Source organism: Corylus avellana, chromosome ca6, assembly GCF_901000735.1.
Source record: "Corylus avellana chromosome ca6, CavTom2PMs-1.0".
Lineage (NCBI taxonomy): Eukaryota > Viridiplantae > Streptophyta > Magnoliopsida > Fagales > Betulaceae > Corylus > Corylus avellana.
Genome location: NC_081546.1, coordinates 1684858 through 1699741, shown reverse-complemented (window position 1 = coordinate 1699741; position 14884 = coordinate 1684858). Strand labels below are relative to the sequence as shown.

Below are 14884 nucleotides of genomic sequence, written 5' to 3'. Positions count from 1 at the left end.
GAGCGCGATGAAATGGTAATGAAATAAAAGTCATTTATAATTTTACTCATAAAATTATGTCAACTTTGTTTTGAAAGTAATGTTATACACCACTTTTATCCCACTTTATTGATTGGCACTATCAATTAATCTTTAATTTTTTTTTTAAAAAAAAAAAAAAGTGTTATTGACAATATCACATCAGCAAAGTATAGGTTTTAGCATTTTTCTTGTTTTGATGTTTGCTAAAAGCAGTTTTTTTAAAAAAATGGCAATAATACCCCATCATCGTTGCGTTTTCAGACAAGAAGATTGTTTCACTGATGACAACCATACACTTCACATTCACAATTCCTTTAATTGAATGTAACCATGCAGGAAATTGGCAAGTGTTCAGTCTCAGAATGGGCAAATTCCTCAATAAATCTTACAATATTAAAATCATAACGATAAGCACCCACATCCAACAGCATAAAAGAGTTCTACCATACAAATTTGAAAAGTTTTTCTTCTAAAAAGAAAGGAGATTGGAAGGAGGCTTCCATCATTGTCCAGCACAACACACAGATAATTTAGCAAGCAATAGCTGTGAGTTATGCAGAAACTAAACTAGATTTAAAATTTGTACATGCACACAAATTAAAAGAGAAAATGAGTTGCACATAGCAACACCGTCCCTCCCTAATTTATATTCACCAAAGTTCTGATCTTTTTTACATGTGTCATGAAGAAGGCTTATTGCCGTTGCATGACACAATAGCTAATTCATTAGGTGTAGCTGCTCCACTCTGATGGTCGAGCCCTTTTTTCCCATTCCACGATATATGTACGAGCATTTCACATTTGCCAACAAGTTCAAAAATGCAGATATCTCCAATCTTAACATCATTCCCCCGAACAAACGCCATCCACCCTCCGCAAAAGGTATGCCCCATTCGCCCTTTCGAGTCTGGGACGGAGTTCACCGTCCAACATTTCCCTTTTAAATTACGAAGCACAATCTCAGTTTTGCAGTTAGGGAGATGTGCAGTAGAAAACTGGTATGGGATTTTCTGCAAGATAATAACCATTTGGTAATACAAATTGATGCCAAAAACAATTTTCAGAAAAAGAAACTACAGGAGAATGTGCAATCATGGATTTAGAAGACTCACCAAAGTATATGAACCACTGATGTTGAACTGTTTCATGATCCTCACAAAATTGGGAAAACAAGAAGAAAAAGAACGAGCTGCTCTTTCTTCATCAATTGCTAACAGCATTCTCATACTGCCCCTATTTTTTGAGCCTACTTCCTCTTCTATGCCTTTTTTACTCCGGACAGCTGTGTCTCCATTTAGAGTTCAGAAACTGACTTAGAATGGAGAGAAAAAAAGAGGGATGGTTTTCTGAATGAATCTTGTAGATGAAAAATATTCAGATTTTTTTGGGTGTATGATTGCAAACAAAATAATATAAGAAGTCGCTTCTAAACATGGTGAAAAACGAAAAACACTAAAAACTAATATACATGACTGAATGTACACAATGAAAACTTAGATGCATTCCAAGCTTAATCTTTGACCAGAGATATATAGCATCCGTGGCCCAACCTAGCAAGCAATTGACTGAGAGAAGGTGGAAGTCAAAATCTTTGGGTGGAGACAACGATCCTTCTATTAATTCTTAACTACAAATGCCAATAGAGATATAGTTAGATCCTTACCCAACTTTTTGTTGGCAGTTTTTGACTGAGAGCAAACTGGAACTTTGGCATAAGTCTTTGATGCGCCACATTGTTTTTTTACATCAATAGAGAAAGGCGATTCTTGACGTCTTTTTGATGGTTTAGGAGATTTCCCCCTTGTTTTCTTTGACAAACCTTTAAGACTCTTATGTGAAGTGACTGCACGCCCAGCACTTGGCCTACTACTAGCGACTTTTCCATTTTGGCAGTCTAGCTCTTCCCTTCCAACCCCAAAAACGTGAACGCGTAATTCACACTCGCGTACAAGTTCAAAAATGCAGATATCTCCGATCTTGATGTCATTACCACGCACAAAAGCCATCCATCCACCACAAAGAGTATGACTTGTATTTACTCTTGTAGTGGGCACAGAATTCACAGTCCAACTTTCTCCTTTCAAATTCTGAAGGACAATCTTAGTTTTGCTGTTTGGAAGATGTGCCGTTGAAAATTTATATGGAATATTCTGCATGACAGAAAGCAGTTAGATAAGAGAAATCGACGAAAAGGCCAGCTTGCAGAAGAAAGCAACAATAAGCTGTAAGCACATTAGATTAATGCCAGCTGGATGAGAACCCTTAATAACCCTCAACTGCCTGAAGAAGTTGCATATGCAATAGAAAAAGGTAAGTGCTGTTAAATGCCATCCAAACACACATCTGAACAAGGAAAGGATGAAATTCTTTGTTACAACCATAGGGCTCAATGGTGCCAGGGCTTAATTGTGCCAGATTTAATACGTAACCAAGTAAGAACTGTAAATTTCCTCAGGAGAGCAGCAAGTTTCTCAGTATAATGCAAAGTTAGATGGTGGATGGGTTGTGATATTTGTTAAGCAACAGTTAGGCCAAAATATTGGAGTCAAGGTAGAGTCTTCAAGATATGGATGTGAGAGAAAAGATTACCTGGCCAAGAAAAGACCTTCAGTGATATAACATATCATACGACTACAATTTTTTTAACCTTTATCTAGATTATGATGGGCTTCGTAGGGGGTACTTTGATGGACAAGACATAAACTTATGAAAAAGATAATTCATTTGAAAAATATAAAATAACAAAAACAAAGGAAACAACCCACCAGCGTATATGAACCACTGACATTGAAGCTTTTCATGATTCTGACGAAATAAGGGAAAGAGGAAGTGAATGATTGAGCTACTTCATGTGCTGACAACATTGACATACAACCTCTACCGCGCAGGTACACATCATCCTCTTTGCTGACTCTATTATTGATGGAGGACTTTGTACTGAATGGAACAATGTCCAACACTGCAAGCAAGAATTTTATACTTTCATGAAATGTTTCTATACATAAATATATAAGTGCTCTTCTACGCGGTTAAAATTTGAGTATTCAACCATGTAAATTATGCTTTCTGCACATATATTGGTATACCATTACTCTGCAAACTTACTCTTTTATGCTTTTAATTTAATAAAAAAATAATGAGCTCACATGCTTTATTTTACAAGCAGACTACTAAGGAAACACGGAAAAAGTAGCAAAATTATCAGGTCCTTAAGCCACTTGATTCTTTCTGTTGTGGAAGGCAGATTCTTGTCCTCAAAACCCAATAAATGTACAGTTGGCTTCCTTACCTCGCTTTTCTTTGCAAGCTTTTGATTGAAAGGACAAAGCAGAATTCCTCAGTGGACTACCACAATGCTTTGGTTTTTTGGAGTAAATTTCTTCTTGACATGGTCTAGCCGCAACTGTGACCTCATGTCGGCATCCTTCCCCATCAGACATAACCACCTTGCCTTCCTGGTTCTTGTCTGTGCATTCTAAATAGAGTTGCGAAGAGCTCCCTCTCAATTTCTTAGGCACACCTTCAAAAATCTTTTCCGAACACGAAGCAGCCTCCTCTCTTTCTCTTTTCTGTCCCATACTTATATCAAGGTTACTAGGATCTTGACTGCATTCAGAATGAAATGCAGCTTCTTTCTCACATGAACTTTGATCAAAAACTTGCACAGTGAAATGCAACTCACCGTTATATCTGAAAACCAAAAGATCACCACATTCTATAAAATGATCCCTCAAAAATGCTGGCCATCCATGGCAGAGGAATAAACCATCATTCTGCTGAATTAACTCAACATGCCAAGTTTTCCCGCTAGGACCCACCAACGTCACTAGTCCAGATGTTCTGCCTTTCATATGTCTGATAAACCGTACAGGAATTTTCTGTGACAGATTTGAATTGTGCCGCCATCCAAACATGCAACACAAATTCCATGAGACAGCAAATCAGCAATAAAAAATAGTCACAATATGTCTATTATGCTCCCAAGTGGATGTTAGGCAACCCAACATCTCTTAGCAGACTGGAATTAGATACGAACAACACATTCTCATATTTAGCATATTTTGGGGTACTTTTAGATGCAATTCATGATGAATGACTCCCAACGATCTTTAGCCTGAATGGGTAGCCTAACTACAAAATTGGTTCCATTGCCATCCTGCAGTAAGTAATATGGCATGCCGAGTAATGCTAGATACCATCTTTTTATCCTCCTAAAATCCTCCTAAAGCTGATATGGCTTTCAAAATCACCATTGGATCAAAATTCAAGTATAATTCATCTAAAATTTAATGGTAATTTTAAAAGCCACATCAACTTTAAGAAAATTTTAAAAGGATAAAAAGATGGTACCTAGCATTACTTATGGCATGCCACATTACTTATTGAGGAAAATGAATTACCCAGTTATAATAATGCTTTTTAACTTTTCAAAAGATCAACGTAATGTGCAAGAGATGGAGCATGGGAGACGAAAATTTGGAATAGTAACAGAGCATGGACTATTATAGCTTTCACGTATTCAGTTTTTCTACCTTTTTCCTAGCAACCAAAAAGAACATATTCGAGGAAGAAATAATGATTTTGATGGCCACCACATTAAAGACTCTAGGATGGAATTATAGCAAACAGCTACCAGAATGCAATATTTCAATAAATAAGCACCCAACTTGTATAGCTAGTAAAGGCCAGCCCTATCATATTTCACATATCTCTATCTTTATCCTCAGAATCATGACATAAGCATATGGCCTCATAATCTTATAAATATACACTGAAACAAGAAATGTGTGCCACTGCTAGTTTGGGATTCTTGGAGTTTAATTTTTTTAATGTGTTTGTCTTGGCACCCATCTATTTGAGCAATATTTCTAAGAAAGGCCAAAACTTATTTCACATTCTACCATCACACTAAGAAAATGAACAGAAAACGAGAAAAAAAAAAAAAAAAAAAAAAAAAGCTTTAAATGATTTTCGAAGTCTAATGCATTTTTCCTTTTCCTCCTCTCAAATCCCATTACGTTAATATCACCCGTGAATCACATAATTTACTGTAAGATTACAACAAGCAATTAGGGTTTATGACTAACAGTAGACCCTGATAAGCAAGAAGCCAAGAACCTATTCTCAAATAACAATTCCTAACCTCTACATACAAATTAACAGCAAATTTTTGCACTAACCCTACTTGGTCAAGAAATTATGAAAACACAGTAACCCATCTAATGTACATGTGCACAATATAAATAATAAATAATATATATATAAAATGAGATAAAGGAAAACAAAACAAAACAAAAAAAGGAATACCAGTCTTTGTGAGCTTATAATAGAGGAGTAAAAGTCAAAGAAGTAAGGCCGCCTGGCATTCGGCAACTCCTGGAGAGTTCCTTTTTCCATCAAACTACTTTCTTACACCGAACAGATTCTATGTGATTTTCTCAGTAACCAAACAGCATTCCAAGACTTTCTCGGAAAAAGGAAAGAAAAATGAGATATCAAAATAAAGTACAGAGAGAGAGAGAGAGAGAGAGAGAGAGAGAGTTGGGTTACAGCGTCCGATGGTGATGATCGAATCGAAGCGGTTTGGAGTGCAGTGTGGTGTGTGCAGCTGATCTTGGGAAATGCCAGTGTGGGTGAGGGGTCCACCGCGCGTGTCAGTTTTGGAGCGTGTGATTTGCTCGTGGGATGGGTCCTCTGGGTCCTCTGTTCGCCAGGTGGCCCAGATCGTTGTGTTTTCCTGGGCGTGTTTACACGTAGGATGATTAATAGCACGCGATGGAAAGCTGACACTGCCACGTCTGATTTACCCATTGGATCAAATTCAAGCCCCAATTCAATTAGTAGGTGATAAATATTAAATTAACAAATTAAATATATTCAATAGTGGAGATTTAAAGTTTTTTTTATAACATAATTTCTATGGATTATAGAGGATGATTGATTGCCATTTTATCTTCGACTTGGATAAATTGCTATAATTTGTAGAGAAGTGCTAGACAGTCAAAGAATAGGAGTCAAAATTCTTTTCAAACTGACGTGGCAAGAATTCTAAACACTCCAAACCGGCTGTTTATAACTTTTTTTCATTTTAAAATTCTTGTCACGTCTATTTGAAAAAAATTTTGACTCCTACTCTTTGGCTCTCTAGCACTTCTCTAATTTATAAGCTCTAGTTTTTTATGTTATAAATATCGGTACTTACATTTATTTCAAATAGTTAATATGTTTTAAATAATTTTTCATGTCAGTTAAATTATATGAAATTAGTATGATAAATAAATGTGAAAAATAATATTTGTCTTATTTTGACAAGGGAAGTGAACTATAAGACAATTTGTGATCATTCTAAAAATATTTTGTCTTTAAGCCATTTTAAGAAAATATATACTTTAAAAAATCTTGTGAGTGATTCAAATAATGTATTTAGGCTTAATAAATGTATGGTTATATTATTGTGATTTCCACGAAGGCTATGATCTTATATTTGAAAAGGCTAATATATATTAGCCTTCTTCCTCCATTTAGGTAACCTAATAGGAAAATACTTGAAGTAATGTAACTATTACAAATTTAGGTAGTGGTTCGCAATTTTTGAAAATAAGTGCCACGTATATTGTCACGTGACAATTTTTATTTTAATGGTTGACGTGGTAGATGTTACTTAGACAGTTAAGCCAATTTGTAAATGTAGTAAATTTTATGTGGACCCTTAAAACTTTTGTTGAACTTTCTTCATTCAAGGGGGAGATCTAAAAACAAACACAAATTAATGAGTAGGTTGTCCGTAAAACTGATAGTAATAGCTTAGTGAGCAATGTTGTGAGCACGCCGATTCACACTCCTATCAATCTTGGTGGCAGTCCAATTGTCCATAAAGTTGAGAAAATTGATAGCATTAGAAATAATATGAGGAATCTTAGGTCACCTTATCTGGTAAGTGAGTATGTTTTTTACTTTATTAGTTTAAGTTCGAATTCTCTAATTCACATAAAATTTATATGCATTATAACAAGATAATCATGCGGTCGGCTGAGCATTCATATTACTTAAAACAAATTATATCACCCATAATCTAAAGCCATGTGAATGAGGGGGTTTTAATATTAGACTTTATTTAAAGTTGTACGTTGAAAATTTTCAATGTTCATTTTCTTGTTTGTGTTTACAACCTCTTGAAATAACATTCTCAAGTATTCAAGTTCCCAGTTCAAATTCTATAGAAAAAGTACAATTACAAACCCTATTCAATGTTATCTGTTTTTATATCACCTACTATTCATCTTCACATTGGACTAAAAAGTCTCCTACAATTCTCTCGATTCAAGTCGTTAATGGTTTGAATTGAATCACATAAACATTTTAAAAACAAACGAAGTTAAATGGTGGTTAAATCATCTCTTAAAGTGGTGGACCACTCTATAATGGATTTGTGGGTAGTCAAAACACACAAAAGGAAATTAAAGAAAAAAAAAAAAAGGGCATTAAGGAGTGGTCAACCAACCCCAAGCCAATTATGAGGGTGGCAACTATTCACGAAGGGATGGTAGTTAATAGTCAGCCTATATTAGGGTGGATAACCATCCCCTGGAAGGGTGAAGGGAGTGGTCGTAGTCCGGCCACCCGTTAACTACTTAACTTCTTTGATTATTATTATTATTATTATTTTATTTGGGCTTATGTTGCTCAATTAAAAAAAAAAAACGTGAATTGAGAGAATTGTAGAAAAGAAAACCCCAATACCAAATGAATCAGTAACATCAAGGGGTCCATTTCAACACCGGAAAGCCCATACAAAATTGCATTAAAGTGGGTCCATTTCCCTTTCCGGTCACCTCCATCATCTTCTCAAAAAACAGACACAGAGCTCAGTTGTTTTAGTGACTATTTTTCGTGTTTCTGGTAAGACGTAAAATCAAAGGCATCGGTAACCGATTCGACAAAAACCATAGACACGCAAGGGAAAACGACCACTGTGCTTAAGGCCATCGTTGTATTAAATACACAAGTTTCCTAAGAAGTAAGGACCAGAGTAGTGTTTGGTTGGATTTAACAGGCTTTAAAGTTTCCAACCTGGCCAACGCTCTCTCTGAGCCACAGGGACCATCACCACCACAACAGTCCACTAGTCTCCTTAATCATGGACAACCACAACCCAAACCTACTTTTACATTTCTGAAATCTGGCTGGGGCCCGGGCTATATACACTGAATGAATCTTTTTACAGACGCTCTCATTTTACTCCGACCCCCTTACTCCTTGATGCTCTCTCTCTCGGTCAACGCCACCCCCAATCACCACACTAGAACGGTGGAGTCGAAGACCACCCAATATAGGGATAGTCTGAATGCTCCAGGAATGTTGGAACCAATCCAGAGGTTTGATTGAAATAGCCACATCACTAAATTTTTTTGGGTGGCTGATGTGATAGTGCCACATTGCACCCCCGCCCTTTGGGAGTAAATGGGGTGAGAGTAAAATTGGAGGATCTCTAGCATTTTCCATGGTCCAATACTTATGGGCATTCTCATTTCAATTTTAGAGGAATTTGAGTGGTTTTTCCTTTGCTCTAGTCCCACCTATGTTTAGGCTCATTTTATGGAGGCTAGGGCTGTCTGTCTACTTTAACAAATCGGCCATGGAAGTGTCAATTCCAAAAGACACCATATTTTGTGGCATTCCATGAAAAAGACAAGGAACCAGTCAACTTTCAACAATTTATTATCCTTGAACAACACTACACAATCAAAGACAAAATCCAAAGCAAAACAAGGAGAGGGATTCAAAATTTGTTTGTAGGCTAAGGAGTAGTCATTGATTGGAAAGAGATTCTTCGACGAGAGTCTAGACGAGCCAAACCACCCACCCACCTAACTAAAGAAGCTCACATGATCTGACAAAAGAGTCAGAGACCATCCCCCAACTATTCTCTTTATGGACCAACCAGCCGACCCTACCCATTTGCAGACAACTCCAAAAGCTACTCTTCCCACGGAGAATGTTAAAAGCCATGAGAGCTTGCAGGGAAGAGAACATGAGCTTAATCTCCCCCATGGTTGCCAAAAAAAGGCTATGTTGTCTCACTCCAAAACAACAGTTTCTTAGAGTTCGGTAACAATAATATATATTAGAGTAACCGAATGAGCAACCTCCTACAAGATTTCACAACTAAATGTGCAGACTCCTACAAGATTTCACAACAGTGATCTAGATATTTAACATGGTTGCCAAAAAGATTTGATATTTAACATGCAGAGGAAAAGAAAGACAGAACAGAATAGAAGATAGTATTTGAACTTCTTCACGAAGATTGCAAATGAATATAGTTATATAAAATATATATTTCAGACTGGAAGCTGCTTTCAGACCAACTATCAATTTTATTAAAATTCCATATTACTTCCTGAGATCATATATGATTTTCGAGCAAACTCTACTTGAAACGGAGTACAAAAAATACATTCTTAGATAAACAACAAGAATGAAAAAATCCATCTGCTCGCAAGGAAAAGCTCCTGTGGAGAAGAAGCAAAAGATATAGACCACACAAAACCGTACCTTTGCAACCTTTCCTCTTTGCTTCAACATCTCCCACTGATTCTGAGTCTCAGATTTCAACTGAGAAAGTTCAAGCCCGACTATGTCCACCTCTGGGGGAGATTGTTACAGGCATCGGCGGGGTCCATTATCTTCAAAATGAAAACAAAAAATGACACAAGCTCCCAGTCCTATGTTTCTGAATTTTCCGGAATTGTAGATAATTCATCATCTTCAACAAATGATGGATTAAGAAACTTGGCCACAAAAGCCCACATCTTATAAACATCTTCAAAGTTGGTTAGAAAACTGAGTGATGCAGTAACAACCTCAACTCGGAAGAACATATTTTTACCATCTTGGCAGCCATTAGCCATTGGCTTGCACAAGGCTGTATCTTCAAGATCAAATGCCCCACAATGCTGTTTTGGACCGTCCACCATCCGAACGTGACTAAGGATACCAATGCCAAGAGAAATGCCATTTTTCTCAGCCAACTTCTGTACAATTTCTGGGTGAACAAGCCCTCTCCCACTGCTCTCTCTCACATTGAAAGCTACTGATGCACCCCTTTCATATTTAATCTTCGGGCCATATATTTGCACAAGAGGCACTCCCTCACCTTCATCTGAACCGGGTAACCGAAGTCGAAGTAATGAGGTAACAAGCCAATTGATCATATATCGCAGCCTGAGGGTAGTTTTATTCAAACCCAACATATTGACATGATCAAGATGCTGACAAATTATTTCGGGCTCCCTCCTTCCCCACTCTTGCTCATCGCCGTATTCTCCATCGCTTATGGACTCATTATCACCGAGGGTAGTCCTAGATACTTCTCCAGGTTCAAACAAGTGGCTCAAACCCTCTTTGGGGTTGTCTTCTATGCTAAAAGACACCCTTCGGCCCATGCTTGCGACTCTGTCACCATCTTCCACACCAAAAAATCTACTACCAGCAAATCGGTTCCCTTCCCTCCTTCCAAGCAGTCTATATTCACCTTCTGTCTCTCTCCTTATAGCACTTTCTTTCACTTCTTGACCTACTTCAGAGGTTGAGGAACTCTCGCGATTGCCATGCCGAAGGTCGGTATTCTGGCTCTTGTGTCTGAATTCATCTACGGTAGAGTGCAACTTAGTATCATTCTGCCCTGACGTTTCTCTGATTTCATGCTCTTCTTGAATCTCCTCAAATTGCCGGGAATCTGCATAATAATCACTACTTCCAGACGCATCTGCTTCACCTAACTGTTCTTCTTCAGGAATCCCCTTAACCCGGTCCAGCTCCTGTGACACTGACAAGACAGCTGCATCAAAGGACAACACAGGATCTTCATGCAATTTGAGATTGACACTCCTGTCACCATATACCGGGCTCTTTGATATTTTTGATCTTGGTTTTGGAGAGAGTCGCTTATTGCTTCTCCCGCCAGAAAACCATGATGGTGGCAATGGTGAGCCCGTTTTCTGTTTTGTCAATTGGCCAGAATTATCAGACCCACCCAGTGGACTCTGACCCAAATCAATCCAGTATGAATAGTCTGATGATTCATCCTCACTGAAAACTGGACTTTTCATAACCTCTCCGACTGAAATACTCTCAGCCTCCTCAAATATTGTGCTAGCCCCATCCCTGTCTGAGCTGTTATCTTGTTCCATCTCAGCCTCAAAGACATCCCTCACCTGGTTGGAAGTGAATACACCTGAAAAGGCTGGCATCTGCGACCCCCCTTGTGTTTCAGGCATTGACTCTTCATTGCTATTTAATGCCTCATTTTCAATTCCAGCCAAAACATCAAGACCATCCACAGAATCACTAAGGTACTGTGGGAACACCGGGACGATCCTAACCATTCCAGACCCAGTATGCCCAGATTGGCTCTGCAGACTTCCAATCACAGATTTCTTTATCAGAAGGCATCCAAATCCAGTTGGGTCAGACCCAAATACCCTGTAAAAGGATGTGATAATAAAATCCGGCCTAAAGAGGGACAACCCAAGAGAATCCATGTCCTTAGGACCCAATGACCCCGCATCAAGCAAAACATGCCAATTGTTTTGCTGAGCAAGAGCCATCCACTGGTAAGAATACTTGGCCCCAGTTACCCTAGACTGAACAGGAAATACAAAAAGCCCAGCAGAATCCTTCTTCCTCCTCTTCTTATTTGCAATTTTCTTTCTCAGCTCCCTGGAGCAGAGTTTCATAGTAGGCCACTTAAACCAGGCACTATAAACCTTAGCACCTTTTTCCTTGGCACTCTGAGCCATCCAATTCACAGACTGGCTCTCATGATCAAACATGGTCAACAACTTCTTGTTCGTTTGGAAAGGGTAAGATTCAGCAAGCAATTTGAATGCAGAACCTCTACTAACAGTAAAAACAAGGCCATATTCATTCTCAGGAATGTTCAAATAATCCATAATCCTAGTCTTAATATCATCTTCTGTGGTACCTTTCTCGGCACCTCCATAAAGGGCATGGTTGCTCAAATTCGCAGTTATCTCAGACAAACTAAATGCCGATGATTCCCAATATTGTTGAGTTTGAAGGTAAGAAAACAGGCCAAAACCACAGTAATCAAGGCATACCTTTGCAGACGCCTCGGTCAGGTGGCCGTACTCGTTCAACCTCAACTGGTCAATCTTTTCCGTGGATTGAAACTTGGGGTACGCTGTGAGGAACTTGTTGAAGGCATCTTGGTAGCTAGGAATGAGCTCCTCCGAGCTAAAGCTTCGCTCGGCCGCGAGAGCCGTAGCACGCAAGAACTCTTTCTGGGCATGAAGACGAGCAAGGGATCTGGAGCGCCCGAGACCACCACCAGCAGCACCACCACCCTCTTGGTTCGAAGACTCCGAAGGATCAGCATCTTGGGATTTTGAAAGAGACCCAGCTTCAGACGCTTCCTCAAGAGCCTCCCTGAGCTTGTTCTCCTGCAATTGCCTGAGAATCGAGGGCCTTCGCTTCCCTTCCTCGTTCAAACCAGAACCATCTCTCCTCTTGCTCTTCTTGTCCATGATTATAGCGGCACATTGGGTGATAGGCTTCCATAGTGACATATGCATGGCCTGGTCTTCCTCTCTTTCCCACGGCCAATCTTTCAAACTCAAAAGGAAAGCAAATGGGGTTTTCAAAATGAAATCTTTAGCCGCAGAGGTTGAGCCTCCCAGTCACATACATTTCAAACTTTTTAAGTCCACTGCTGAGTTGACGGCCCTTTATCTTTATCACCTAGCAAACATTCAAAGCAGCAAAAAACAAAGATTATTCTTCCCATTTATAAGACCCAGACCTTTAGTGAGATCAGCCAGGCAGAGGGTCGGTCTTAAAGAAGAGAAAAAGGAAAAGAAACAAAAGGGTCATCTGACTATGAACAAACCTTTAAATTGCGATCAGAAAATATCCCAGCTTTAGAATCCTCCAAGGAGCCATAATTAAGCCTCTCAATTCAAACCCAACACCAACCCTTTTTAAAATCTTATGAGCAAAAGATCTTACTAAATCCTAAACCCATTCCCATTAACTTCTGCTGCTGAGCCCACAAAATAGACAAGAAAAAAAAAAAAGAAATATTATAATACTCCCACAAAGATCCCAAAGGGTGAAAAAAACCCAACCTGGGCAATGGAAGAGGCACAGCAGCAGCAGCAGCAAAAAATAGGCTCCAACAACTCCTCCCCCACTATTTGTACACCATACCAACAACTATTTCACTTTTCCAACTCCTCCCTCTGCGCTAGGAGTGATAGTAGGGCATAATAAAGGCAAATCCTTTAAAACCCATCAATTCCTCATTTACTCTCACAGTCAATACAAACATGTCCGCATTGAATGCTCTCTCTTTCTCGCACTTCCCCACCATTATTATTACACTATCCACCACCTTCCTCCCTCTCTCTCTCTCTCTTTTCAATTTCCGATTTAGCCCCTCCCCTGGCCCCACTTGTTTTAGGCTACGAGCACACCGTACTTTTGTTTGTCCAGTGAGCCGGAGATTGAGTGCAAGCGGCAGAAAGTGGAGTGGACGTAGGAGTATGCTCTTCAATAAAGACGATGCAGAATGTTGAGAGAAAAAGTGTTGGGGGGCTCCTTTGACGTGAGGCCTCCAATATATTCTTCTTGATAAGGATCTTTTTTAACGGAGATAAACATGCTTAACTACTTTGATTAGTGGTGTTTTTGGACAGCTAAAATAGACTTATCGAAAAAGTAAAATGAATCTCTTTTACTTTACCAATGATTGAAAAGGTTTGGTTCCAGGTCGACGAGACCCACCCATCTACCTCCCACCAAAATTATAAACAGAGAACCAAAAGCAGATTTTTTTTTTATTTTTTATTTTTTAATAAATTTCTCTCAAGTCTTGTTGATTGTTGTTGAGATTGACATGAAACAAATCTTTTTTGTTTTTATTTTTCCTTTTCCAGTCTATAGAATGCAATTTTCATCAAATCATTTATAAATCATCTTCATCTACTCGTTGACAGAATTTGATAATGAAAATCTACTCTTATGCTATCTCTCTCAAAAGCCTTCTGTTTTACTTAAGTTTCCTGATAATTAGGTATGCTTTTATGCAAAAACATAACTCTAATCTCTTAATAATTAAATGTAATGAGTATTAATAAAATAAAATAAAAATTCTGAAACAATAACATCTTATGTGATCCTTTTTTTATTTGGTCTTTTTTATAAAAAAAAATTGTATTTTTTTCATAAAATGGTCATTTTTAAAAATTAAAAAAAATTGTCATTAATATGAAGAAAAAGACCATTTTTTTTAAAAAAAAAAAATACCAAATAAAAAAAAAAAAGACCTCGTAGGATATTATTGCTTAATTTTTTTTTTTAATTTTTAATTTTTTTTTAAAAAAAAAATCACTACATGAAGAAAAAAAAAATTGGATTAAAATTGTGACAAAAAGTTGTAATCTATCCTTTCTTTTTTAAAATACTCAGGAACATTTTTCATCAAAAAATTTAAAGATATTTTGGTTTGTGTGATACGTCAGCAGCGTCCTTTCATGCCCTAAAAGAATCAAATGATGATGTTTTAGCCAATTTAAAATGACTTCTTGTAAATTATATTTCGACCGGTTTGGTTACCATTGCACTAGTAAAATGACAATGATATCCCTCACTTTTTTGTCTATTTGAAGCTTGCAAAAGTTATCACATAAATTTCCTTCAAATAAACTTGAAGAAATATTATCATCTAATTAACTTAATTTATAATTTGTTATATGTGCCGTAACATATGAGAAACATGTAATTTTTTAAAAGAAATGAATTAACTCATTGCATTACTCACTATCACAATTGAAGCAAAAAA

At 37.8% G+C, this 14884-nt stretch overlaps 2 protein-coding genes across 3 annotated transcripts; both read right to left on the bottom strand.

Annotated features, from left to right (window-relative positions):
- Positions 1–380: 380 nt before the first annotated feature.
- On the bottom strand, positions 381–5616 carry LOC132184903 (B3 domain-containing protein Os01g0723500-like). Of its 2 annotated transcripts, none has more exons than XM_059598692.1 (6): positions 5329–5616; positions 3311–3899; positions 2787–2980; positions 1685–2171; positions 1134–1309; positions 381–1031 (listed from the first exon to the last, which is right to left on the bottom strand). In XM_059598692.1, exons 1-6 carry the CDS (start codon positions 5416–5418, stop codon positions 702–704), a joined length of 1866 nt encoding a protein of 621 aa, XP_059454675.1. In that variant the 5' UTR covers positions 5419–5616; the 3' UTR covers positions 381–701. The 2 variants fall into 2 exon arrangements, with proteins under 2 accessions (XP_059454675.1, XP_059454676.1); XM_059598693.1 differs by having other exon boundaries at positions 1134–1303; positions 5329–5614.
- A 3759-nt stretch (positions 5617–9375) lies between these two features.
- Positions 9376–13609, bottom strand: LOC132184355 (uncharacterized). Its single transcript, XM_059597966.1, has 2 exons — positions 12932–13609; positions 9376–12783 (listed from the first exon to the last, which is right to left on the bottom strand). Exon 2 carries the CDS (start codon positions 12615–12617, stop codon positions 9747–9749), a length of 2871 nt encoding a protein of 956 aa, XP_059453949.1. The 5' UTR covers positions 12618–12783; positions 12932–13609; the 3' UTR covers positions 9376–9746.
- Between the last annotated feature and the right edge of the window lie 1275 nt (positions 13610–14884).